General features: G+C 42.9%; 1 protein-coding gene across 1 annotated transcript in view; it reads left to right on the forward strand.

Annotated features, from left to right (window-relative positions):
- cdk14 (cyclin dependent kinase 14) overlaps window positions 1-26170 on the forward strand; it is a 214210-nt gene that overhangs the window by 112502 nt on the left and 75538 nt on the right. Inside the window, exons 9-11 of the mRNA XM_084557761.1 lie at window positions 2888-3008; window positions 9409-9502; window positions 24946-25009. Of these exons, the coding sequence (XP_084413887.1) occupies window positions 2888-3008; window positions 9409-9502; window positions 24946-25009 (279 nt within the window). The remainder of the gene's footprint in view (window positions 1-2887; window positions 3009-9408; window positions 9503-24945; window positions 25010-26170) is intronic.

Genomic DNA, 26170 nt, shown 5'->3' on the forward strand with positions numbered 1-26170 from the left:
GGCTAGTACAGGGGTATAATCAGAAGTTGTGAAAAATTGGTTCAGCATTTCTGTGTGCACGCTCATCTGAAAAGGCGTCCGCTAACGCTAGCAGAGGAACGGTCCAAATCCTCTCAACAGCAGACTGTTAACAACTTCACCAAACGCCCTGTGGTAACAGGGAGAAGGAACATCAACAATTTGATGGTGAATTATTAGGCATTTAGCTGCAGTACACAGAGAAAGCTTCAGAGAAATACTGCATCTTACAACATGCTGTGGAGTTCTATTAAATGCTACTGATGGTGCTGAGGTGCTGCCTGTTTTTATACAGGCTATACGTATCTGCGGCTCACAGTATGTAGCACATGAGCTGTCTGTTCTCAGCATATGTGTTCAGGTCAGTAATATAGATTTCATTTTTGCAAAGCATTACTTTCGACTGTGTTTTCATTATTGACGTCATCAGCGACCAGTCGTGCAACCCCTAATACAGATACATGATAACTGCCACCTACCAATATTCGAGGTTGTGAAGCTCATGATTGTTGCTAAGTGTATGGGGTAGAGTTACCCTGTGTGACTTTCTTCTTCTTTCTTTCTTAATTTATTTGTGGACAGTTGATTATTTTTTTTCTTTAGCATACGGAGCTAAACAGTTTTGTGTTAATTTCTGCCGACTTCTACACATGCTTTGTTGCTAACCGGTACTTTGCCGCTCCATGTTACAAACAGGCCGTCCTCCTACTACTGCACTTTCATTATGTGTAGATGTTGTCTCCTCTTACACCCCCACACCTCCGCCTTTGGCATTCTCGCGCGCACAGGATGCCCGCTGTGGAAATGATAGCCTCTCAGTGTGAGTGGCCCGATGCCGTTAATTCTGTGTTAGATCGGTGTGTGGAAATTGCAGTGCTCCGCCGTGATGAATGCCAGCTGAAACTCCTTTCTCCTGTGGGTGTTCCGACACAAGGAAATGTTAAATACCCCCTCCATCTCATTCATTCTCCCCTCTGCCCCTCTTCCTCCTTCCCACGGGGGACCAGCAGCAGGGCAGGAAGTCGTTTTTTTTTTTACAAAGCTAAATGCTTTAATTAAGCCCTCAGACCACTTGGGATGAGACAAAGAGGTAATACCATCAGCCTCATTAAAGCTCACCGCATCTGCACTCTGCTTTCTACCATTTCCCGCTATGGGAGGAGCGGGTTTGTGTCATTGCATAGATAAATGAGAGAACAGGTTTGGGACGACCTGGAGAAGCGCGTGGACTTATTAGTAAAACCCCGGAGAAGCTTTTAAAATTTCCCACTTTCTTGTGTCTTCCACAAAGACACGCATGTAGCATTAGCAAGGATTAGCCGTGCCCAATAATGCGCGATTCACTCGATGGAAGAAAGGGATTGTGTCCGTTGGGTTTGTCTGACGGATATTCACGTCACGTGGCTTGGTGCTGAAACCTCAAAGGTCTTCCATCATGATTTACATTTGAAGAGGCAATCTCAGGCTTGTCGCGGTTGAATGTGCAGAATTCAGACCAAAGACAGGTCTGCCAAGAGTTTTTAGGATGATGTCTTCGATGTGACGTACAGGGGAAAGAGGGGTACCGCAACCTCACAGCGTTTAAACCTTTGAGATCACCATCAAATAAACTTTAAACAACGAGATTGATTATATCGGTGTAGAGAAAGGATGGATGGATGGATGGATGGCATTGAGCACTACACTGTTTTGCCAGAATATTACTACCACCTTCCTGCTCTGCTCCGCTGCTGGTCCGTCACGTACCGACATAACACCTCCAGCCCACCAAGGCTTCAACTGTACCACCACCTCTGACGGTGTCAGGGCTACAGATATCACGATGGTTTCTTCCTGACAAAATTAAGCCATAGAAACTGACTACACATGTAAACCGCTTTAGTGGTTGTTGCCGGTACAATCGTTATAAAACGACTCTATGCCCGAGTCAACTAGTCAAGTTCTAGTGAGGACCTTGAGGGGATTTATTAAAACGGAACATAACGGCCAAAATGTCCCACCACAGGGTTCAATCTGGCCCTGGGTGATGAATTTTACAAAGTGCGAAAATTACCCAGAAGGCAGTAACTGCAATTAAAAGTAATCAATCAATAAAAGTGACTCATTCATTCATTCATTTACTGTAACCGCTTGTCCTCGACGGGACAGGACAGCTCTTTCAGCTTTAGCTATAGAAGTAATTGCTAATCCTAGTGTGTCCACTAGGGGTCGCACTGTCCAACCTGACCTGTGGGATTCATCTGCAAAACTGGAACCTTTAAATCTAATTTGTCTTTAGTCTCTTCAAGGCGTAAATCATCCTCACTTTAAATGAGTTCACTAACCACCACTAAATGTTTTTTAACTACCTGAATCAATTAGGAATTACAGTATTTACATGTTTATAAAGTATTAATTAAGACACTTAGTAACTGTAAGTACATGTGTAAATAATAAGATGTATAAATGTACATTTAAATAGTTTATTAATCTTGTAATTTACTTACATTTTCTAAATGATCTTATGAACCACTGATGCTTCCTTAATAACGGCTCTGTAAATACTTATACTGACTTTCTGATGCTCTGTTGTCATTAACACACATTACATTTTCAATATACCCATTTTTATTTTTAATTATTCTTTTGTTTAATCTGTGCATTTATTTATTTTCCCTTCTCTCTAACCCACTCTCTTAGTATGACCCTATTGCTTATTTTCTCTATACAGGACCTTCAGATCCGTCATATTCATTACACATTCTGTACACAACTGTCTGTAGAACCAGATGTCTGCTGCTCCTCTCCAGTTTTCTGCTTTGTTTTTTTTAGAAGGTCATTCAATGATAATGTTTTCTGAATCCGAGCTGTTGCTGTTTCTCCCCCCCAGGCCTGGCCAGGGCCAAGTCGGTCCCCAGCCATACATACTCCAACGAGGTGGTGACCCTGTGGTACCGGCCTCCAGATGTACTGCTGGGATCCACGGACTACTCCACCTGCCTGGACATGTGGTGGGTACTCCTTCCCTCTGACCTGTGTGTGTGTGTGTGTGTGTGTGTGTATGTGAATTCTCATCGCTTTATTCAGGTGTCGTCCCGTTAAGGTAGGAGGCTGCCTCTGCTAAAGGGAGCAAATCAAGAAGACAAATCAAGAAGCAGACAAAAACCAATTAAAACCCACTTATCTCTGGCTTATCCTAACCTGAGGCTGTGTTCCCTGGAGTGGGCTGCAGATTGGTCCTAAATTTTGTCTCCTTCAGCTCGTAGGCTGAACACACATTTATCATTTACTTCGCCCAGATGGATCTGCAGTGTGGGAAGAACGTCTGACTGAACCGACACAGTAGACACATTAGCAAAGCCATGTACGTTTAAGTGGGGCTGAATTATTTGGGGAATATATGTAGATGATGTTTTTTTCTCCAAAATAAGCGTTTACAATTTGCCATTAAGAATTTTTATTGCAGGTATGTTTATCTACCCGTGGTCTTTATTGGTTAGTCTTCATTGATATGCAAAAGAGACCGACACCTTGGAATAATTTTCTGGACAGCTGTGGACTGTAGCTGTGTTAGCTGACGTAGCACCACATGCTAGATGTTGGCATTCGCAGTATTTTAGATTTTGTTGTTTTCTTAGATTAAATTCAACTTTACTGTCATTGCATATAGTACAGGTACATACACAATGAAATGCAGTTTGACACCGAACAGAACTGCAAATTGTAAAAAGCGGAAAATTAACCCAATATTAGGGAACAAGCTATGATTATTGTATTACAATACTCCTGAGCCCAAAATGGGATCTGGTTGAACAGAGACAGAAAAAGAGAAAGGGAGATGGAGAGAGGTACATGCAGTCATTAATGTGCTATACAGTAGTAATACACACAAATGCATGATTAGTAGGAGAGAAGAAATTAGATAAAAAATTAGAGGATAGGTGCTCAGTGCAAGAGAGAAGAGAGTAGAGGACAGGTGCTCAGTACATCATCCCCCAGCAGCCTAGGTTTATAGCAGTATCACTAAGGGATGGTTCAGAGTGGCCTGAGCCAGCCGTCACTATGAGCTTCATCAAAAAGGAAAGTCTTGGGAGGTTAGTCTTAAGCCTAACCTTCCAATCTGGGATCTGGTTCTACAGGAGGCTCTACCTCCCATTCTACTTTTTATAAAACCTTAGGAACCACAAAGAAGTCTGCACATTTTGGGTAATATGGAACAATGAGGTCATGAAGGTACGATGGAGCTTGTTCATTAAGGGGTCATGTGTGTAAGGAAGAGGATTTTAAAATATTTGAAGATCTTACATGAAGCTGCTGAAGAGAATCTTAAAAGGGAAGAAATATGAACTTACTGTCTTGCTAGTTCCTGTCAGCGCTTTCACTGCAGCATTTTGGAAACTGTCCACATCATTCTACCTGTACAAACACGGGTGACACATAGTCTTGCTTCATATTTAACAAAGAAACCATGTTTTTGCAGAGCGTGCCAAAGCTATGCTAAAGAAATAAGTCAAAGTCAGCTTTATTGTCAATTCTGACATGTGCAACACATACACAGGATTGAAATTACTCTCCTCAAAGGCCTACGGTACAGCCTACGGCAACAGCTGGCCTCGCAAAACAGAAGGCTAATTAGCCACGGCTAAATAAAGACAGAAAGCTGGACAAATCAGGTCTTCCAGATCGAGACGCCAAGAACTGTAATACTTGCACAAAGAAATAAGGTGAGAATTTGTGCCAGCTTCCAGGATGGCAGGCCAATTACAGCAGCAGAAATACAAGTAAATGAAAATAAAGTAAAAAATTAATGAATGATACTGTCAGAAAAGTAATAGTGCAGACTCTTAATAAGAAGTTGTTTTCAGTCTGAAATGTTTAGATCGCTGAGATTTTAATTATTGGACTCTGACGCAGAGGTGTATAGATTAGGATTTGTATTAAATTTAATCTCATTAATCTTTAGTTTTTGTTTTTTTCCCTCCCTCTTTTGTTAGATAAGATTTTATCTGTGACAGGAAATTGGAAATGAGCGTGCCCCGGAGGAGGCTCCTCTAGATTAGAGATTTCACTTGCACTCAGAAGTCAAATTCCACAGTTCTCACCTGGATGATGAAGCCAGCCAACTCTAAAAAAATAATAATAAAAAAACAAACACTGGGCCAGATTCACATATCTGCAACCAAAACACGACTCTTCTGTTTTTGGGCATGTCTCTCTGTGAACCCTGGTGTCCTGGGGCGCTTTCAGAATACATGTTTATATTTGCATCTTTGCATAATCTAGATTCTCATTACGTTTTTCTTTTAACTGAAAACTTTTATGGTCTCAGTTATATGACAGCATTTCTACAAAGCTCCACTCCAGTAGATGTTGTGGAACCATTTCATTTTGAGGAGGAGAAAAACATTGAACTGGATATAGAACCAACCTGGAAAGGAAAAAACTTGACTTGATCTTCGAGTGTCGCACCGTGTTGATCCCTTGAGTCTTGGTCTGGACAGGCAGTCTGCAGAGAAATCCCAAGAACCCCAGCTGCCTTTTGCAGCATCCAATTAAATAGCAGCTGGGGGTTTGGGGGTTTGGTGGTTTGGTGGCGTGGGAGGCAGAGGATAGTGTCTGCTTCAAGGGTCTTTGCAGGTGGGCAAATCCACCCTGGTCACTTAGAAAGCAGTCAACTGTGAGGAAGTTATCCCTTGCAGGACCAAAAGGTTGAGCAAATCTATCTTCCTGCCATGAGAAGCATCCATCACCGGAGTCTGGAGCTTAAAGGCTGCGAGGAGCGAGGACGTGACGGAAGATGGGCAGGGAGCCGCTCTATTTTTACCTTCCTTAGCACCTTCACGGAGCTGGAGCTCTCACACCCGTTTGTCAGTCAGTCAGCGAGCTCTCAGTCAAGTGTGATCAGGCACAAATTAATGTAAAGGTTAAGTCGTGCTGCGCTACACCGCGAGGCAGCTCCATCGGAAAGGATGGAGCTGGCAAACCAACAAAACCTAATCCGTCTTTTCATATCTGCAGGATAATAAAACTAGTACTATGTGCCACATTGTATTCTATTGTTAGATTATGCTGGCAATATATTAAACCAAGCGTAATCTCTACCTGAGCTTTATAGATGTTCAGTTCTTTACATAAGAAAAGGTATCTCCATCAACTAATCCAACACTGGACTTGTATTGATATATCACGCTTCTGCCTATTGGTAGTCAAAGCGATTTTACAGTTACAATGCCACGTCTATCCACTCATTCACACCGTAGACAGTATAAAGGTGGACGGCAGAACGGCTTCTCTTAAGTGAAGATAAAGCAAGTAGAGCTCCCCCTGGTGGCTGGCTGCAGTATAGGTCAGAAGCTCCACCTCCTCCATTTTAGTGGGCGGGACTTGGGCCAAAATAAAACACTAAAATACACAACTTTTTTTTTTTTCAAGGATGGTTTTTGTCATTTTAGGTAGTTAATATAACGTTTGTGCATGTTCAAGTGTCAATTGTTTGGATAAGTTTCGTTTTTAGTTAGAAACAGGATGTGACATAATGGCGACTACCAGTTGCCATGCCAACCATTCCGTAAAGCATCCCATGGGACCGTACTGGCTCTACCCTCAGGCCGTACTGATCAGACTTTGGCTCCAAACTCGCAAGATGGCGGCGTCCACATCCCCGGGAAAATAACGTCAGTTTGGCCAATGCAAGGAAGTGGCGACGCATCGTCCATATTTATATACAGTCTATGGTTCACACAAGCACACACATTCGCACACCAGGGCAAAGCACTGGGAGCAGCTCATTGTCTTGCTCAAGGGCACTTGAGGAAGGAATGTGGTCCATGCACCGGGGAGCGAACCCTCCGGTGCACTGACAACGCTAGATACCAATATGAATGTCAGCAGTGTTCAGTGTTATTTAGGCGTCACGAGACAGAATTACACGTTTGTTGTTTCTAATGAGAAGCCTTCAGATGCATTCGTCCGTCCACTTTCCCGTGGCGTCGCAACTCTCGCTTCCTCTCCTCTCCGGTGGGTCTGCTGCCATCAGGAGGGTTCATTAACTGTCTGTGCAAACAGCCCTGTGTTGTATTTACTGACGCTAATTTACTATGTACTAAAACTTAAGGAGCACTGCTGGCCCCATTGACTGACTGATTTACCCAGCTCTCCAGTCCGTCACCTCCGACACTAATTGCAGTAACAGCGGTGCTAAAACACTATACTGTAGACTCACACTGCGCTTTACTCAGAGCCAATAATTGCACTGATCAACAGGTATACAAGTGGAAAGTGATTTTATTTTATTTTTTTAAGTTTGTATTATGTAAATTGAATGTAATTGTATATTGCAGATATATGTTATATATTCCACAATATAAAGGGTCAGGTTAGATCAAATTTGATTATTTTCTCCCTTCATCCCATGTTTTCCAGTATCAATATACCTTCAGCCCTAAATAAATAATATAATAACAAGGCAAAATATTCCTCAGGCAGTTTTATATGTGATTTGTTCCTGATACAGAAAAAATAATTTTATATTATGGAAATACAAATAGTGTTTAAGGTCATGCTAATTGTAAATCTGAATTCTTTTGAGATTAGCAGATCTTTAAAACAGCTACTACAGAGCATAAAACGTATGGACTGGACACATAGTTTTCGTCTTGTTTCTTGACCCTAATCTCTGTTGTTTGTATTGACACAGTATAAAACGCTACTTGCAGACCATGAAAACATGTATACTGGTTGCATGACTTGTTACATTTTTTCAAGTCGACTATTATGTGACGAAAGCCTGGTCCACACTGACTATTCTCTGATGACGTCGCTAATAAATACCCAGCAGAAAGTAATGCTTTGCAACAATCAAATCTATATTCTTGACCTGAATACATATACTGAGAACAGACAGCTCATGTCCTATACCGTTTGCTGCAGATGTGTACAGCCTGTATAAAAACAGGCAGCACCTCAGCACCATCAATAGCATTTAATAGTACTCCACAGTGTCTTGTTAGATGGGATAGTGTAGCCGGGTACTTCTCTGAAGACTTCTCCATGTACTGTAGCTAAAGGTCTAATAACATTGACTTTAACTTTGATGAAATTCACCAGTAAATAGTTGATGTGCAGCCTCCTTCTCTCTGTTACCACAGGGCATTTGGTGAAGTTGTTAACTGACTGCTGTCCAGAGGATTTGGACCGTTCCTCTGCTAGCGTTAGCGGATGCCTTTTCAGATGCATTGTAGTAGTAGTACTTTAGTTGTATTTCAGGACTGACATGTCACGGTAGTATGGGCTTCATCTTTAGTGAAGTATTTCCACACACTTGATGAACCGCTGCTAGTTTGCTGCAACGACCCACTGGGCTCCTCACCTGTCTTCTTAGAGGCGTCCATGTTGTTGTTGTCACGTGATCAATGACTAGTCGACTCGATACTTAAAGCGCCATGGTACGGCAGTGACTAGTCGACTCGTCCATACAATCCCCTCGTATATGCAAGTGAAATATCTACAAATCTGACCTGGTTTACTCTGTTTAAGAGAACAAATCATGCACAATGTATTTTAGGCTCGCCAGAAATGTTAATTAACCAAGTTCTGGCATAATCTCACTTAGTTTTTCTTCAGAAGGTATTTGCCATTAAAGTTTGCTTGTGTAGAAACATAATTTCTGGAAGACAGGGTTGGTAGAGAGGAAACTACTTCAAAGTCAGCACTATTTTTTTTAACAATATCATCCAATTTCAGAACAAATGACGAATGAGTGAAAACCTACAGATGGATTTTTATTTTTATTTTTTTCCTAAGCTGACCTCTGCCTATACTCACACATTCTCCTCGGCTAACACAACGGTTCTCTACACTCTGCTGTACGGTGAGGTTAACACCGTGTCAGGGAGATGAAGCATTTTCATTCCGTAAAATGGAAGTTTTGAAGGATGAATTTCTGGTAATCTCTCTCTCTTTCTGTCTCTCTCTCTCTTGCTCCTGGTGTTCCTGTTCAGTGAAGGAGTGTGCACTGAGCCGAGGACGTGGACCTGTCAGAAAACAATAGCCTCTAGACAAACGACTGCTGATGGCACACACACACACACACACACACACACACAACACCTTGTTCATTCACCCTTGAATGAAATGGACGTCATATTTAAAGATTTTCTACCAACTTTTACAGTCCAACAGGCAGAACAGAAGTCAATACTTTCTCAGAATGAAGTTTACTCTAACGATTGCTACGGCGGCGAAAGACTTTGCAAACTGTATTCAGATGTGCACAAAGAGCAAACCGGTCATTGTTACATTTCTGCTGAGCTTTTTACACTTCTAGCGAATCAGCAAAAAAAACGTTCCAGGACAAATTCAAACGTACATTTGACCCTGAGCCAGTGTTGAATAGATTATTCTCTCTTCTAGGGGAGTGGGCTGTATTTTCATTGAGATGATCCAAGGAGTGGCTGCCTTTCCGGGGATGAAGGACATCCAGGACCAGCTGGAGAGGATATTCCTGGTGAGTCACTGATGTTGCCGTGTCTCGGTGTGTGTGTGTGTGATTTGTGAAAAAATCCTCCCGCCATGCATCGCATCTGCGGGATCTCCTGTATTTCCCCTTCATTAACTGTAAGAACAGGGTGAGTGCATCAGTTGAAAGTTTTAGATTAGAGTAAATATAAATGTCAAAATTTCAGAACTGAAGCCAAAATAGTTTGTAATAATACTATCAAGTTCCCTTTCAATTTAATTCAATTTCAATTGAATTGTATTTAGCTATACAAATTGACTCAAGAACATTTGCAAAACTGGCCTGAGACCCCCAGAGCAAGCACTAAGGCAACGGTGGCGAGGAAAAACTCCCTTTTAACAGGAAGACCAGAACCCAGCTCATATGGGGGTACCCATCTGCTTGAGGCCAGCCAGGTAGAGACAGAAAAAGAGAAAGTAGTAGCACATGATGCATGATTAGTAGGGGAGAAGAAATTAGAGGAAAGGTGCTCGTTGCAGGAGAAAAGAGAGTAGAGAATAGGTGCTCGCTGCAAGAGAAAAGAGAGTAGAGGATAGGTGTTCAGTGCAAGAGAAAAGAGAGTAGAGGATAGGTGTTCAGTGCAAGAGAAAAGAGAGTAGAGGATAGGTGCTCAGTGCATTATCGACCAGCAGCCCAGGCCTGTCGCACCATAACTAAGAGACGATTCAGTGTCACCTGAGCCAAAACTAACTATAAGCTTCATCAAAAAAGAAAGTTTTAAGCCTAACGTTAAAGTAGAGGGGGTTTCTGTCTCCCGAACCCAATCTGGGAGCTGGTTCCACAGGAGAGGGTCGTGGTAGCTAAAGGCTCTACCTCCCATTCTACTCTTTCTGATCTGTTGGGATGATATGGTTCAATGATTGTCTTTAAGATACAATGGATATATGCCTTTAAAGAGCCTTGTATGCAAGGAGGAGGATTTTCAGTTCTATATCGGATATTGTCAGGGAGCCAATGAAGAGAAGCTAAAACTGGAGTAATATGATCTCTCATGGTAATTCCTGTCAATGCTCTCACTGCAGCATTTTGATTAATCATAACCTGGCGCAGGGCAGTAGTACACTCAGTAGTGTCAAAACTGCCAAAAATCCCAGAAGAAGAAGAAAACCTGCTTGATATCAGATAGGCAAACGTCCCTTATCCATTCACATGGCAGGGACCCACATTTTGAAAGACAGTTAGCCCGTATGAAGCCCGTATCAAATAACATTTTAGTCTCGTCAGCGGAAAAAGGAAGACATTTCGTCATACTTTCTATCATCAGATATTAGTTTAAGCTCGTCAACGTCTCTTCTTAGTCGCAGGAAAAAATGGTCTTTGACGAATGTCTTTGTTAACAAAAGTAACGCTGGTGGCCTCGCTTCACTGCTGACCAGGTGTCTCCATCTGAGTCCTGAGTCCGTTTCCAACGTGGACCGCTTCCAAGCCCTTCCCGGTTTCCAATCATGTCAGTGAGGTGAAACAGATTTTGCAGCATAAATGCATCGCTGAAAAATTGGACCACAGCGTGAGCCTCGATTCCACCGGAATAACTGAAACATCTCTGGAAGCCCTTGATGGCACTTGACAGGTGAACAATACTGCAGCAGATGTTAAGTAATTACATATATGTGTGTGTTCTCTACATTAGATGGCTGGCATAAATATTTTAAAATAATGTGGGGGTCTCATGAATCCTTTAACCAGCTAATCTGCCATCTCTCTGTATAATTTCATCCCCTGTCTCTTAATCGAAGTAACAGTGTAGCAGGGCAGACATAATGGATTTATATTCACAGGCTGCAAGGGCCTGAATAATTAATGCAGAAAATTACAGACTTCAGAGTATGAAATGGGTTCGACCAGGGAAGAAGTCAAGCATGGAGACAAAGCATGCTCGCTGCTGTTTGGCCTCTGGGCTGAAGGCTAAAGATACGTATCTGAGAAAGGATGGATTTGGGATGAAGGCTTTGAGGACAGGTGGAGGAAGCCCCCCGCAGGCAGGGGGTCTCTCACGAAGCTATCAGGAGAGGGAGATGAAGGGAAAATGCCTCTTATTGATTGTGTTTCACGCCAGAAGGGAAAAGTGGGGCTTCTGTAAGAGGCTCCAGCCCTCAGTGATCCAGGCTTGCCTCTCAGACACAAAGACACTACGTGATGGGAAGAGAGGGGAAATAGGCCCAACAGTGGGATGGCTGCTGGCCAGACTGATGATGAGGCTCAGCTGCACACTGCTTCCCCACAGAGGCTTTCCACTTTGCTCCCTCTTTCTTTTCTTTAGTTTCTGGCGCCATCGTGGAGGTCTATCAGAGAACTGGATGCACGCAAAGAGTGCCAAAGAAAGAGTCTTTGCACATGAGATAGAATAGAAAAGGTCCACTTTTTAAGAGCAGAAGTTGTTTGATTTAGGGACTACGAAGCCATTTTTGAGCCATAGCTATTGTGTGCAGGGGCACTATGTGTGTATTTCCTGTCTGTCCCGGAGGAGAGATCCCCCGCTCCTTTTCTCCTCCCTTTAAGGGATTATTGGGGGGTTTGTGTCCATATCCAAGTGGAAGGGTCTACATGCAGTGCTGCACAGTCTTTAAAGTGTTGTGATTCAAATGAACGGACTTGACGTCTCCGGGAATCAAACTGTTGTCTGGAACACGCAGAGTTGCAAATTTGCAACCGCAGCAGCACAGATCTGCAGCCGGAGGCAGCTGTGCTCATGTTTATGGAGATCAAGTCAATGTGCTGAAGTTCAGGAGGTTTATTTTGCAACGGCTATGATACTGCAAGTACTACCACTACTACTTTCAGCGTACCTTTATCTCTGTGTGCTCGTTGCAAGAGAAAAGACAGTAGAGGATAGGTGTTCAGTGCAAGAGAAAAGAGAGTAGAGGATAGGTGCTCATTGCAAGAGAAGAGAGAGTAGAGGATAGGTGCTCGGTGCAAGAGAAAAGACAGTAGAGGATAGGTGTTCAGTGCAAGAGAGAAGAGAGTAGAGGACAGGTGCTCATTGCAAGAGAAGAGAGAGTAGAGGTGCTTGTTGCAAGAGAAAAGAGAGTAGAGGATAGGTGCTCATTGCAAGAGAAAAGAGAGTAGAGGATAGGTGCTCAGTGCATTATCCCCCAGCAGCCCAGGCCTGTCGCACCATAACTAAGAGACAATTCAGTGTCACCTGAGCCAAAACTAACCATAAGCTTCATCAAAAAAGGAAGTCTCAAGAATCTTTCTTTGGCACTCTATGTGGCCTGGTGCACCAACCTGACTTTTTCACTATTTAACCATAGCCATTGCTTTTAGCCAATGTGTGTATCTGTTTCAACCATTATTCTATAGATTCTATCCGACCTTTATCTAGCTAAACATTTAAACCCCCTGACTTTTGGCTTTGGAATAAACTGTGTTTTATATCACCATTATTTAATACCTATTTAAAGTATGCATCTTCGGACATTCTGTTCATTCTTTGCTTTTAGCTGAATGTTAAGAAATTTCTTTTCACTGGTATGTTTTCATGCATTTACCAAAACCTAGTGTTCATGCCCAATGTGAGTGTATTTTTAATTATTTTTTCTATTATTTATCTATTACATTGTGCCATGGCCCTCTGGTTACAACATAAGCAATCTGGTTCACAACCATTCTGACCTCTTTGGACCTATTTTAATTAATGACACAAGTTCCCCAGATGCTGCTTTGTACATTCTTATCTTAATTGAAAGAGCCAGTCTTTCGGAGCTAGAAAAAGGAAAAAGCAAGTTTGTTTATCACCTGCAAAACAAACTTTATCCGAAATTTAACCTCAACATAAGTTTCTGTGCTATCGCAGCTATTTCCCCCTGATATTTTATTCAAATATACCGTTGTTTGTATCACAACACTAATATATTCATTCGGGCCAGGGAGCCTTTTGCTATTTCTCATCCAAATCACACTCAGTATTTTGTGTGTGTGTGTGTGTATTCAGCTGTCAGCCGGCCAGAGGGACGAGACAAATGAATATGAAAATGCGGAGGTATGTTATTTGGCGAGGCTGCGCGTGGATCACAAAACAAGCTTACCTGTCAGACTTGGCCCGATGTTGACATTTCCATCCATCCTGCCCGCTCGGGTCTGCAGCCCTGAGTGTGCTGGCGGGCTGTCAGACAGGTCAGAGTTTGGATGCACAGCCTCAGAGACTCATGTGAAGGGCACCATCAATGAATTATGCGGAGTCAGAGGCATCTTAAAGGCCATGTTGTTTGAAGAGAGGAAGAGAAAGGTCAGCCTCCATCACTGTTTGAGAGGCACCCTGCCAGGAGTTGAGTCGGCACGCTGAGCACGACGTCCTGCATAGCTGGAATGTCACTAGATGACCTGGAGTTTTTCTCGGGTTAGCCGAAGCTTCTGCGTAATGGGACATTTGCATTAGTCTGGAAAAACAAGAGAAATGTGATGCGTGTGCTGCTCGGTACAGGATTCTTAGTGGAAGTAAAGGGCAAATACTCTAGTCATCATTTCCTGTAGATTCAGGACTTGGGAAGAAAATGCTTTGCAGTGACAAACAGGGAAAATCCAAAACATGTAGTGGTGCTTAAAAGTTTATTTCAACCTTCAGGATTTTCAGCATTTTGCATATTTATGTCTGAAAACATCAGCCCATGAGGAATGGGATAAAAATCCTCCAAACCACTTTAGATTACTGATCGGCGGTTACCGAAAATGTTCAGCTGCTGTTAATGGTGTACGAGAGGGTCACAGCAGATACTGAAAATAAGGGTTCGCATACTTTTGCAACTCTCATTCGAATTTTATTGAATAGACAAATACCAAAGTACAATATTTCTGTTTCATCTGTTTGATTGGGTTCTATTTGTCCGCTTTCAGGACTCTTTCATGCAAAAATGTAGAAAATCCTAACGGGCGCAGAAACTTTCAAGTGGCAATGTAGGTTCAGTGAATGAGGGTAATCCAACAGAAGATGATCAGGATAATCCAAAAGGTATTCTAAACCAAGGCACATAGAATCTGGGAATTGAAGCAGTGACAACAGGCCAACGTGCAGGTCGCTCAGTAGACGACTTGACAAGGAGAAAGACAGGGCTATAGATGCACAAGGGCTGATGGGATAACAAGAAACATGTGGACCATGAGGGGAGGAGAGCACAGACAAAGGACATGGTAATACAGATGAGAGCAATGACAAGGGAGGTAAAACGACATAGACAGAAAGTGAAACTGACAGACACAGGTAAGGGATCATTTTCAAAATAAAACTGGAAACACGAGGCAAACAAAAGTGACCGGACCTTTTAAAAATAAAAGAGGGAAACACACTAAGAATATTGCATCTGAACTGATCAATACACACATCATCAATTACTAATTGCTGGCTAATTAGTTCATTTTAGCATTTCAGAACAGAAAACATTGTGTTATGGTGTCAGAATGATTAAAAACCTTGGGATTTAGCCTTGTCTTTTTCGTATTTGCATCGTGTCTTCAGATTGTCCGTCCCATTCATTGGGGTGCAGTGTTACAGACATGCATCAAGTAAGTTCGTATCTGTTCAGTGATGACTGTGCAACCTCTGGGACGTCTGCAGAAGTACATGTTCTTGGATATTGGAGGATTTTAACGATGCAAATGAATTATTCAAATGAAGACGTACCTGAGGCTGCTGAATTTTGTTTCTTTGCAGACTGGTTAAAAAGGACTACAGTGGGAGAATGACATTTAGCTTTAGATACACTGATCAGGCAGAACATTATGACCACTGACAGGAGAACTAAATAACCAATCATCCATCTTGTGACAATTCAGTGTTCTGCTGGGAAACTTTTGGACCTGGCATTCATCGGTGTGGGTGTTACTTAGACATGTAGCACCCACCTAGACCAGACCAGGCAGCCCCACCCCATAGCAATGACACTACTTGATGGCAGCACAGGCACACACACAAAAACGCGTTAGGAACAACTAAAAAAAAACATGATGAACAGCACAAGGTGTTGACCTGGCCTCCAAATTCACTAGATCCCAAACTGATCAAATATCTGTGGAATGATCCACAGAGGCCCCTCTCCTCAAAGGCCCCCCCCACTAACAACATTCTGTTCCCAGACAATACAGGACACTCAGAAGGCCCATGTCCATTCTCTGATGAGTCCCCTCAAGGGAGACCTACACAATATTAGGAAGGTGGTCATAATGTTATGCCTGATCAGTGTAGGTATTGACATACAAGCTGGCTTTTAAAACCATTCTCATGAAGCTTGTTGCTTCCTCAAGGCTTTGCAGGTGCTTTAAATATTGCACGCATCATTTGGGAATTAAAACATTTTCCAGGTGTGATTTTTCTTCCCCTTCCAGAGCGTTAATTACGGCTCCGCAGATGATTCACGGCGGTTGTCGTCGACCCTGATAATTAGCTTCCAGTCCTGCTAGACAGATCCAGACTATATTTACCCCCCTTAAGTGTTACGAGCTTTTATCAGCGTTTCCTTGCATATACAGGAAAAAACTCAGCTTGCACAGTTCTGTAGCAAGCCTCATCACTGATGCACCCATTAACGGTTAAACTCCGATTGCTTGCGCAGGGCGACGGAGGTGTGGAAAAATAGATAAATAAATAAATAAATCCTCAAATAGCTTCTCTCTTGGAGTGCTTAATTTAAACCACATTTTTCACGGTGTCAGTTCCCCTCTAATACCACACCTCCACGGTGTTATTTTCCCTGACAGTATTAAGACCGTGAGTTTTCCTTGGGCTTATCGCCGTTCCTACAGCACTTTATTTAGTCATAGTGTTTGTTTTCAGACGCACGCTGGGTTCTTTAGTGACGGCGTAGCTGCGGTTGAACAGTCTGAGCGGTCAGGTCAGCGTTTTGTCTCTCGGATCGGCGTTAACGTGTCTTCATGTCTCGCACACACACACACCAACACATGTCCGTGCGAATTAAAATTGAAGCGCGTGAGGCCTGGCTCACCGGTAGCTGGTTAACTAGCTGTCACCACACAAAAGATTGCATACACCGGAAGAACTGTATGAATATGGACAGGTCTATCTGCAGGAAATAGCCTGTCGGGCAGAGATGTGTTTGTGCGCAGATGTGTGTGTGTGTGTTTGTGCGCATTTCTACTTAAAAGACAACGATACGCCTCCTTACATTAGTCGGAGTGAAGCGGCTGTTGTTTCTGGTGAAATATGAACGCTCTGACAGCCGTGGATAACATGATAGCTTATGTTTGTACGTAAGGCTTCTTATTTACCAAAAAATAATTTAAAATTAATTTTGCTAAATTTGCATGATCATAATAATCTGATTGTGGTCATAAATCAGGGTGAGGCATTACTGCAATTAAGATGTTTGCATGTTTCTTATCACGGTATCTGTAGTCTGATTAATGGCTATATATGACAACAGCACAGTTTCCCTTCAGTGTAGCGTACACACCATCTATCAAAACTCTCTGTTATTGCGCTGCATGGCTTTGTGGTTAAATTTGCGTGTATGTTATTATTAATGGGTTGTTTCTTTTACGACGGCTTCGGCAGAATGAGGAAACTTGACACTCGGAGAGAGATGTCTGTTTCCTGTGCATAGGGGCCTCCAAACAGGAAGCTACTACCAGCAATCCAGCGACAAGGAGCGGCAGTAGGCTTAGCTACTCAAAGTAGGCAGGAGTTATATCCAAAGACGTTAAAGAATGGCAACTGGACTTGTAGAGTTTCTTGAAGACGTTTAACATTCCAAGTAGCTTCTTCAGTTCTAAAGCACTGGTGGAGGAGTTGGGGTTTCAATGTACCAACCAAGTTCTGGACTTGGGTGAACCTAGATGGTGGCATCATTGACGAAGAGCTTGCTCTGTCCATATGCGGTATTTGTCTTATTTTTCCGTGGAACATTTCCAGAACCTGGACCGTCCACTAGCTGCCAACTGTCACCTACAACGAGGTTGATGAACTTGATTGAATCAAGCTGACAGTACTGAATAATGATCACCTACTTCCACCTCGCCAAAAAGCCACGTTGCATAAATTACAAATTGCTGTTTGACCAACCAACTGTTTGAAAGTACTTCCATACAGTAGGTACATGATTTTGCTTCTACTTCTTCTTCTTCTTTGATTTTTGGTTTCTTTGACACTAGGCAGCAAAGAAGACGTACGATGGTTTATGACAGGCCTAAACTAAATGACTACAAAACATCAGGTGTGGCTGAAGCCCGATACCAATCCAATCATTTTGGAAATTCCTGGATAGGATACCAATCTCCCGGTACCAATCGGGACATCCCTAGGGTTTAGAGGAGTAGGCATGAAGTGGAAGTTCACTGGTTTGAATTCCCTCTTACAAACACTCGGACCAGTGCTGACACTTCCTTGAGCGAGGCACCTAACCCTTAAACTGGTTTCTGCCCACTGCTTCAAGTGTGCACTCGCTGTTTATTCGAATGGACGGGTAAAGTGAGAAGAACAAATTCCTTATATGTGTGCATACTTGATCAAATCGAGCAGATTTGTTTGGTGTTCTTTCACTTTTTAATTTCACTTCCAGACATTTTACGCTCAGTGAGGGCATGAACCGTCATCTGTGGCTGCTTATGTTGGTGGTTAAGAGGAAGACCAGGGGTGGAGACAGTTTGTTCTGTCACATTCACTAGTAACAACAGAATCCCAGTTATCTCCGATTAAAGCTTTTAAAACGAGCTGGTGTAAAATGGTCTTTGCAGATGTTGACGGTGATCCTCACTAATGCAGGTTATTTGAGGAGACGGACCAGTCCTGCAAATTCTGGCAACCAGGGACAATGCATTTGTGGGACAAAGGCATCGCTAGCTATCAAACTGCAGGCATCAATTTCTATGATTTCTGTACTGCCAAAAATCCTGAACACAGAATAGATGGAAAACAGTCTAACTCTACAATCCTGTTCTACACAGTTAAAACATTTTTTTTTCTAAAATCTCTGAAGAGCTTCTTTAGAGTAGACCCATTTGAAAATGGTGTCCTACAGACCAGTTTTGAAGGAGTTCATTACAGCTGCGTACAGGCCCTGCATGGTGCACAGACCCATTTTCTCTCTACAGAGACGCCTGTTTATTTCGAGTGTGTCCCTGCTATGAAGAGTAAGCCGGTGCACATGTGAGCTGATCTGTCCTCGGGAGAGAGCCGGAGGCTGCCGGGGAGATAAATAATGCCATTTCACCGACAGCCGCTGTGTCTGTGACATGAGCGTCCATCTGCTGAAACCCAGACAGGATAGCCGGGGCTTACCGAACGCATTCCACCCAGTCACAGCGGGGAGACAGCTGATCCACTTGGCTCTGGTTCTGATCCGTTTGACCCCTGCCTGGAGGTGACCCCAATCTGCTCGGCTGTGACCGGGGGTTGGAGAGCATCTAAGGGTTGGACCGGGGGTTTTATTAGAGCGCTGGGCGAGATGGAGGCTGGGGTCAGCGTTGGGATGAAGGCGGAGAGTGGGGAAGGGAATGTGGACGAGACGGGGTGGGGTACAGACGGGACTGGGGTCGGAGCTGGTGCTTATGCTTGGATTGAGGGATTCATCTGCGAGGGAGCAAATGTAACTTGGGTGGTTTTCTGATCACTTAATACTGTCCCAACATTTCACTGGGGTGGATATGTAGGTAGATAGATTTGGTATCAGCAGCATTATTTTACAGAGACAGAGACTCTACCTCACCTGCCTTCCTAATAGAAAAAGACACAAGGACTCTAGCCTGACAGTTATCTGCACCTTACTGCACCTTTGCACCTTACTGGGTAAACCCAAGCTGCATTGCACTGTTGTACATAGGCTGATTTCCATTTATTTACTACATTTTTCTATATCCAGAATGTTTGTTTTGTATCTGTTTTCATCTTGCTGTATTCCTTCACATTTTATCCATTTAGATTTTTTTTTTTTTATTCTTATGTGAGAGAGAGAGAAATGTTTTTTCCGTGAACGTATCGGGAAATTGACAATAAAGAAATCTTGAATCTTGAGATGGGAGGAATAACACTCAGCAAAAAGGGTAAAAAAAAAATGAAAGAGATAGTGATGTAGAATGTATAAAGATATATGTAAAATATACAAAAGATGATATGAAACATATACAGTATATACATATATATATCCACTACTGCTATCAAATACAAGCATAAATACAAAAAAACGGTAGTTTTCTTGGTCAGTTTATCTTGATAAAATAGAAATGTAGGCTCATAAAAATACAAAATCGACCAGTTTGATCTTCCAAGAAGTTAGACTTAGATAGACTTCGAAAAACACTAGTTAAAAAAAAAAAAATTAAATAGGTGTAAGATAGCTATAAGCAAAAGAAATGGCATACAATAATCCCACATAATTAATTAATTAGTGCTTCAGTGTAGTGTGCATTTGTGTTTTTAAATAAAAACATTAAAGAAAAATAAGTTCTTTACCCTAAAAATTCTTCTTTTCTTTAGAAGTTTATAATAATATTAATAATGATATGAATAAATACATAAAATACAACAGTATAAGAAAAAAAATATACAAGATTTGCATATGTACACATTTTTGTCTGGCAAGTATTCCTTCAAATACTACATGTACAGAGATAGAATATTTGTCTCTGGACAATAATAATTCAGTTTTTACCCCAGTAGTGAACTGTTTCACCTGTGCTTGCTCGCTCATCCCTCTATCATCTGTAATCATCTACAAACCTGAAGATATTAGTCATCATGCCATCCTGTATCTTGCATCACTAATAATGTGCTGGTGTCTGGTGTTGTGTTGTCTACCGTTCTCACTGGCATGATGGCCCCCCCTTCCCTCCACACCGCCCCATGACCTAGAAGAAATGCCGCCATTATAGATGTCATTAGTTCCACCTGAGTCGTCCCGTTACGATAGGTCAAGATGTTTGCCGCGAGAGAGGCATGAAAATGACTTTCTCCACTTGTGGAATTAGAAGTGATTTTCCACGTGAGAATATGTAGGGTGTACCTGTGTGAGAAAATAAGGAAAATATGGGAGTCTGGAGTTTGGAAGGTGTGGGTTTTCATTAAGCAGGTGGTCAATAATGAAAGGTAACTTTGAGTTTCTTTTTTTTTCTTTTTTTGGTGGTAGTATAACATTTTTGGACCTTGGTACAGAGCTGGATGCTTGATTTGAGCATGCAGAGTTTCTACTGTCCTGACTCTGACTAGACTGATCTCTATATTCTCTCTAATTAGAGCCTCATGTGTGAAGGTCAGACACACTGTTTGTGTCTGGCTGGGTGGGTGGTCTGTAACCCAGCTTTTGGTGGTGGGGGCGGGGGAGGAGGGGGCAGAATGTGCATGCAGAGCTCAGGGTCACCACCTTTGACCTCCCAGGAATTCCTCTGTGGCAGTACTTTCTCTCTCTTGCTCTCTCTCTCTCCGGTCTGTCTTTCTCTCTTCGCTCATGTTCAGAGATGAATACGGACCAGTCCTGCCCTCCTTGATGGATTATCCTCCCTTTCAGCGTTCTGCTTCATGTATCCGTTACTCTATCTGTGCTGGGCTTTGAATTCACTGCCCTGGCAAAAAGGGAACCCTTATTTTCCCCGAGTGGTGCAAAGAGATGTAAGACTGCGTTGCACGGGAGACATGCAGCATTTGTTCGAAGTCAAATATGGTTCATATTTATGTTCATCTGGCAAGTGTATCTTGCAGTCATGTCAATTACAACTTAGTCCTGGTCATCATGTCAGTGCAGTAAACTCAAGGCTCAAGGTAAAATCAAGACCAGGTGTATCTGTTTTATAGATAGCCCTGCTGGTTCTGTGCACATCCAAGTGAAATGTTACTGGAGGAGCTTCGTATGTCTCCGAAATGTCTTGACCCTGAAGGCGCCGTGTAATGTCTCGCGCACAGATGTTAGCAGATAATCATTTAAGTCCCATCAGTCGCGAGCTGGTGCCACCAGGCCGCACTTGTTCGGCATCTCCCCGGATCCTCATTTGTCCCTCCTCGGGCAACTGTTGGTAGATAATCGCCGCCGCTGACTGCGGGCAGCCCATCAACCTTGGACGCGATCCAACCCACTCATCTGGCCGTAAAGATCTGGTTCACGTCCAGCTCCCTAAGTTCATTTGTCTCTCTTCCAACACAGTGGGTGAGACTGACCGCTCACTCACCGTCCAATTTGCGGCACATAGCGCTGTGTTTGTACGAGATAATCAGCGTTATATCAGAGCGGCACGCGTGCTGCACTGTCTGAGATGAACTGATTAACTGAGGATGCAGTTGGCTGTACATGCTATTCATTTATCCATCCATCCATCCATCCATCTATCTTATGTCTATACCTGCTTACAGGCCAATCTGGCTCGTGGGATGAATTTGCAAAGTGCGAAAATGACACAGAAGATAATAACAATAAATTTTACACTAAAGTAACTGCTATTCCTATGTTGTCCACTTGAGGTTGCACTGTTTTGAGATCAACTTGTGTCTGTATGTGGCCCACTGAACTACAATGAGTTTGGCGTTGGTCGAGAGGTCGCCGGTCCTTCACACGGTTGACCCATAAGAGACAAACAACCATTCACACTCCCGTGTACACCTTTCACACGCCGTACAGTCACCAGTCGACCTGCATGTGAGCGACTACGTCAGCATCGGACGTAGGAAACTGTGACGTGCAGAAGACAGGCTCGTACGCGTTGGTGGCGGGAAGACGCAAGGAAGGGATAGACGTGTCTGCACCAGTCTGTTGTAGAGAACAGGCAAAATGAGCGCGTGCTTTTCTTATAAAGAGGTAAAGCGGCGAACCAAAAAATCAATCTGCACAGCCTTTCAGCAGCAGCCTTTAAATTTGTAAGAATCTCAACACTGCTGCCAGCCTTCTATTTGTGCTAAAGCTAAAAATACAAATTTATAAAACAAACAAACAGGGTACTAACTTGGATAGATAGATAGGTAGATAGATAGATAGATAGATAGATAGATAGATAGATAGATAGATAGATAGATACTTTATTAATATCAAACAACAATTTCAGTGTTGCAGCACCAATGTACAGGCACTTTTGTCTTGTCTTGTGTTGAATTTGTTTTCTTGGAGTGTGAATGTTTCTTCTAAACGCGCATAAAAACTTCCAAATGAAGTTGAGCTGCTGAGCTTTCGTTGAACTCCAGACGTGCTGAAGTCACACTGACATCTGCTTCACGGTGCCATGCTGTCCTCTGGTGGTTATTTGTGGTTACTACATCAGTAACAGACAGGGCTGTCAAACACATTTGTAGTTCAGGGGGCCACACATGCAGCCCAGTTTGATCTGAAGCGGCCCGGACCAGTAACATAATTATAACATAATAACCTATAAATAACGGTTTCCTTTTTTGTTTTGGTGCAAAGAAGTACATGCAGTGTGTGTTAATGACAATTGTTATATATGCTTTAGTTTATAATAACTACACACTATAAAGCCTCCTTCAAGGGGCCCGGACCAGTAACCGAATAATAACCAATAGGTAACGACAGATTTTCCCTTAGTATATTATAAAAATGTTTAAATTTAATGATCTATCCTTTTACAAAACATTTAAAGAACAAGCTGAAATTTATTAAGAAATATTAGTTCAATTATGCTGCCATCTACTGTTTAGCTCTGGGTCTTAGCGTCGCGTTATGTCCACAACTCTTATTAAAACAGCTTATTCAGATTATGAATAGCAGTTCATTTTATTGGAAAATTGTAGTGAAATGTCTTCTAAGTAGTTTTCGCGCTTTGCAAATGAATCCGCAGACCTGATTGGACCCTCTAGCTCATACGTGTCAAACATACGGCCCGGGGGCCAAAATCGGCCCGCCAGAGGGTCTAATCTGGCCCGCGGGATGAATTTGCGAATTGCAAAAATTACATTGAAGACGTAAAATGCAATTTTTCCAATAAAAGTAATTGCTATTCTCAGGGTTCACATAGATTTAGTAAAAATTGTGGATGTAAAACAAGACTCAGACCTAGAACTAAACAGAAATTGCATTTCTTTTTCTTAAGAAATGTCCAGTCACTAAATGTAAATTGTCATTGGTCTGGCCCCCTTGACATCAAACTGGGCTGTATGTGGCCCCTGAACTAAAATGAGTTTGACCCCCCTGCTCTAGCTAGAGTCTAGTGGGCTGGTTTTTGGCCCATGTTTGACACCCCTGCATTGACACTTTATCAGTTACAAGCCATAACATAAACTCCACCACCCCAACACCTTCAACTTCATTCATTCATTCATCTTCTGTAACTGCTTGTCCTATCCCAGCTGTCATCGGGCTAGAGGCGGGGTACACCCTGGACAGGTCTCCAGTCTATCGCAGGGCTAACACAGAGAGACACTCACACCTACGGCCAATTTAGAATCACCAATGAACCTAAACAGCATGTTTTTGGACGGTGGGAGGAAGCTGGAGAACCTGGAGAGAACCCACGCAGACACAGGGAGAACATGCAAACTCCACACAGAAAGGAACCAATCGGCCCATGGATTAGAACCCAGAACCTTCTTGACACAAGTAACTCCCCCAAGCCAAATGCAAGGGGTGGTGTCTTCTCAGCTGGTTAGTTGATGGTCCCACACTCTGAGAGGTTGAAAAGCTGAATGGAGTGAAGTGGAAACATTCCCTCAGCTTCTGCTTTAATTCCCTTTACTCGTCTCTCGGCCGTGCCAGCATGAGCCATCTGTAACAAATCTGTCCCGGGACACACCTCCGCCCTGGTGTTTGCATGGGTCGTCCTCCTAGCAGGCGGCAGGAATCCAGCGGTTTTCCGTGAGCCTTTCCGTTAAGGAGCGCGCCGCACATCAGAGACGAGCGAGCCGTCTGGAAACCATTACGCCGCTGCTCGGCTGTCGATGGATCATGTCGAAGGCATGTCCGCTGCTCTGCGTTTTGTCATCGTAAACCCAGGCTGCGTTGCGTGAGAACTCAGACTCAGAGTTTCCCATAAGAGATTCGCTTATCGTGACTGTTGCACAAGCAGCGGAACGCCTCTGCGCCAGGAGTTTGTCTTAAGAACTTATATCGACGCAATCAGGCGGTGATTTACTGTAAACCGTTGAAAAAATGCACGTGGTTTTGTGTTACATATTTCCAGCTTCTTCCCATGCCTCATGTGCACAGTGCACCGGTACTGTTAAAACTGAGCATTATTAGGAGAATATTCTGCTTACAGTACATCTGACTGTAAAAGGCTGTTTTTAAGTATGAAACTTGTTAAAGCAGAGTTTTTAAAGAGTTCTTTGAAATATTCAAATCTCCTAATTGGAAAAAAAGCCTCAGGAAGCAGCTAGTACCCACAGAAGATTGCACTGCAAGAATTAATATTAATGTTCCTGAATGCTGGTGTAGCTCATGGATTTTATGCTGCACATTTCCAGTGGACATAAATGCAGTTCATTTATTTATAATTATTTATTCCAATATTCCCTTGCTGACCTTCTCCCCTTCTCTTTCTTTTGCTGTGTTTTCCAGCTCCTTGGTACTCCGTCCGAAGAAACGTGGCCTGGTGTGAACTCCTTGCCTCACTTTAAACCAGGTAGAAAGTTTTTTTTTCTTGTTTTTCTTTGAACCCAAATTCTACACACTGACATGTTCAAGCCTCGCCGACTCGAATCACCCAGGATCAAAATGAAGGACATAGTGCAGGATAAATGGAAGCTCATAAAGCCGTTTCTAGTGAACGCTGCGGCTGTTGTGTGCAAAATGTAGGACGGCATGGAGCTCAAACGTTCTGTAACTGCTTTTCCTCTGGAGGGGCTGCAGCCTATCCTAGCTGTAGTTGGGCGAGAGGCGGGGTACACCCTGGACAGGCCGCCAGTGTAATTCAAATCGCACAATTTAGAGCCAGTTTAATAATAACAATAATAATAATAATACTTTTTTATTTATAGGCGCCTTTCACGACACTCAAGGTCACCGTACCAATTGTTTAAAATAAAACACAATTCAAATACATGAAATAGTTAAAATAAAACACAATTGAAGTACACACAAGCATAATATACAACATATAGTTCCATACAAATGACAGATAGAAGGCTCTGAACCCCATGGTGGTCAAGGGAGCAGGTGGGAGGGGGAGCGGTAGTGATGAGGATGACCTAAGAGTGCGGGCAGGAATGTTTATTTGGAGCAGGTTAGTGAGGTACTGAGGGGCGAGGTTGTTTAATGCCTTGAAGGTGAGAAGTAGGATTTTGTAGTTGATACAGAATTTGACAGGAAGCCAGTGAAGTTGCTGCAGGACCGGTGTTATGTGACTTATGGAGGGGGTTCTAGTGATGATACGTGCGGCGTAGTTTTGAACCAGTTGTAGCTTATGGATGGATTTGTCAGGTAAACCAAATAAAAGGGGGCTGCAATAGTCCAGACGGGACGTGACCAGGCTACGGACAAGAGTGGCAGTATTTTCAGGTGAGAGGGATGGACGGAGACGGGAGATATTGCGTAGGTGAAAATAGGCTGAACGGGTGATGTTGTTAATATGAGAATGGAAAGAAAGAGTGGTGTCAGCATGTCTTTGGACGGTGGGAGGAACCTGGAGCACCCGGAGAGAACCCACGCATCAACCACCACCCCTACTGTCTCAGCATTTTGTACCATGACATGTAAAACTAATGAGGTAGAGTGGGTTTTGTTTTATTGACTTTAGGGGGTTAGTTGGTCACAAGTACGCAAAATTTGGACTTGAGCACTTGGT

The sequence above is a fragment of the Chelon labrosus genome, assembly GCF_963514085.1.
Source record: "Chelon labrosus genome assembly, chromosome: 12".
NCBI classification, from domain to species: Eukaryota; Metazoa; Chordata; class Actinopteri; order Mugiliformes; family Mugilidae; genus Chelon; species Chelon labrosus.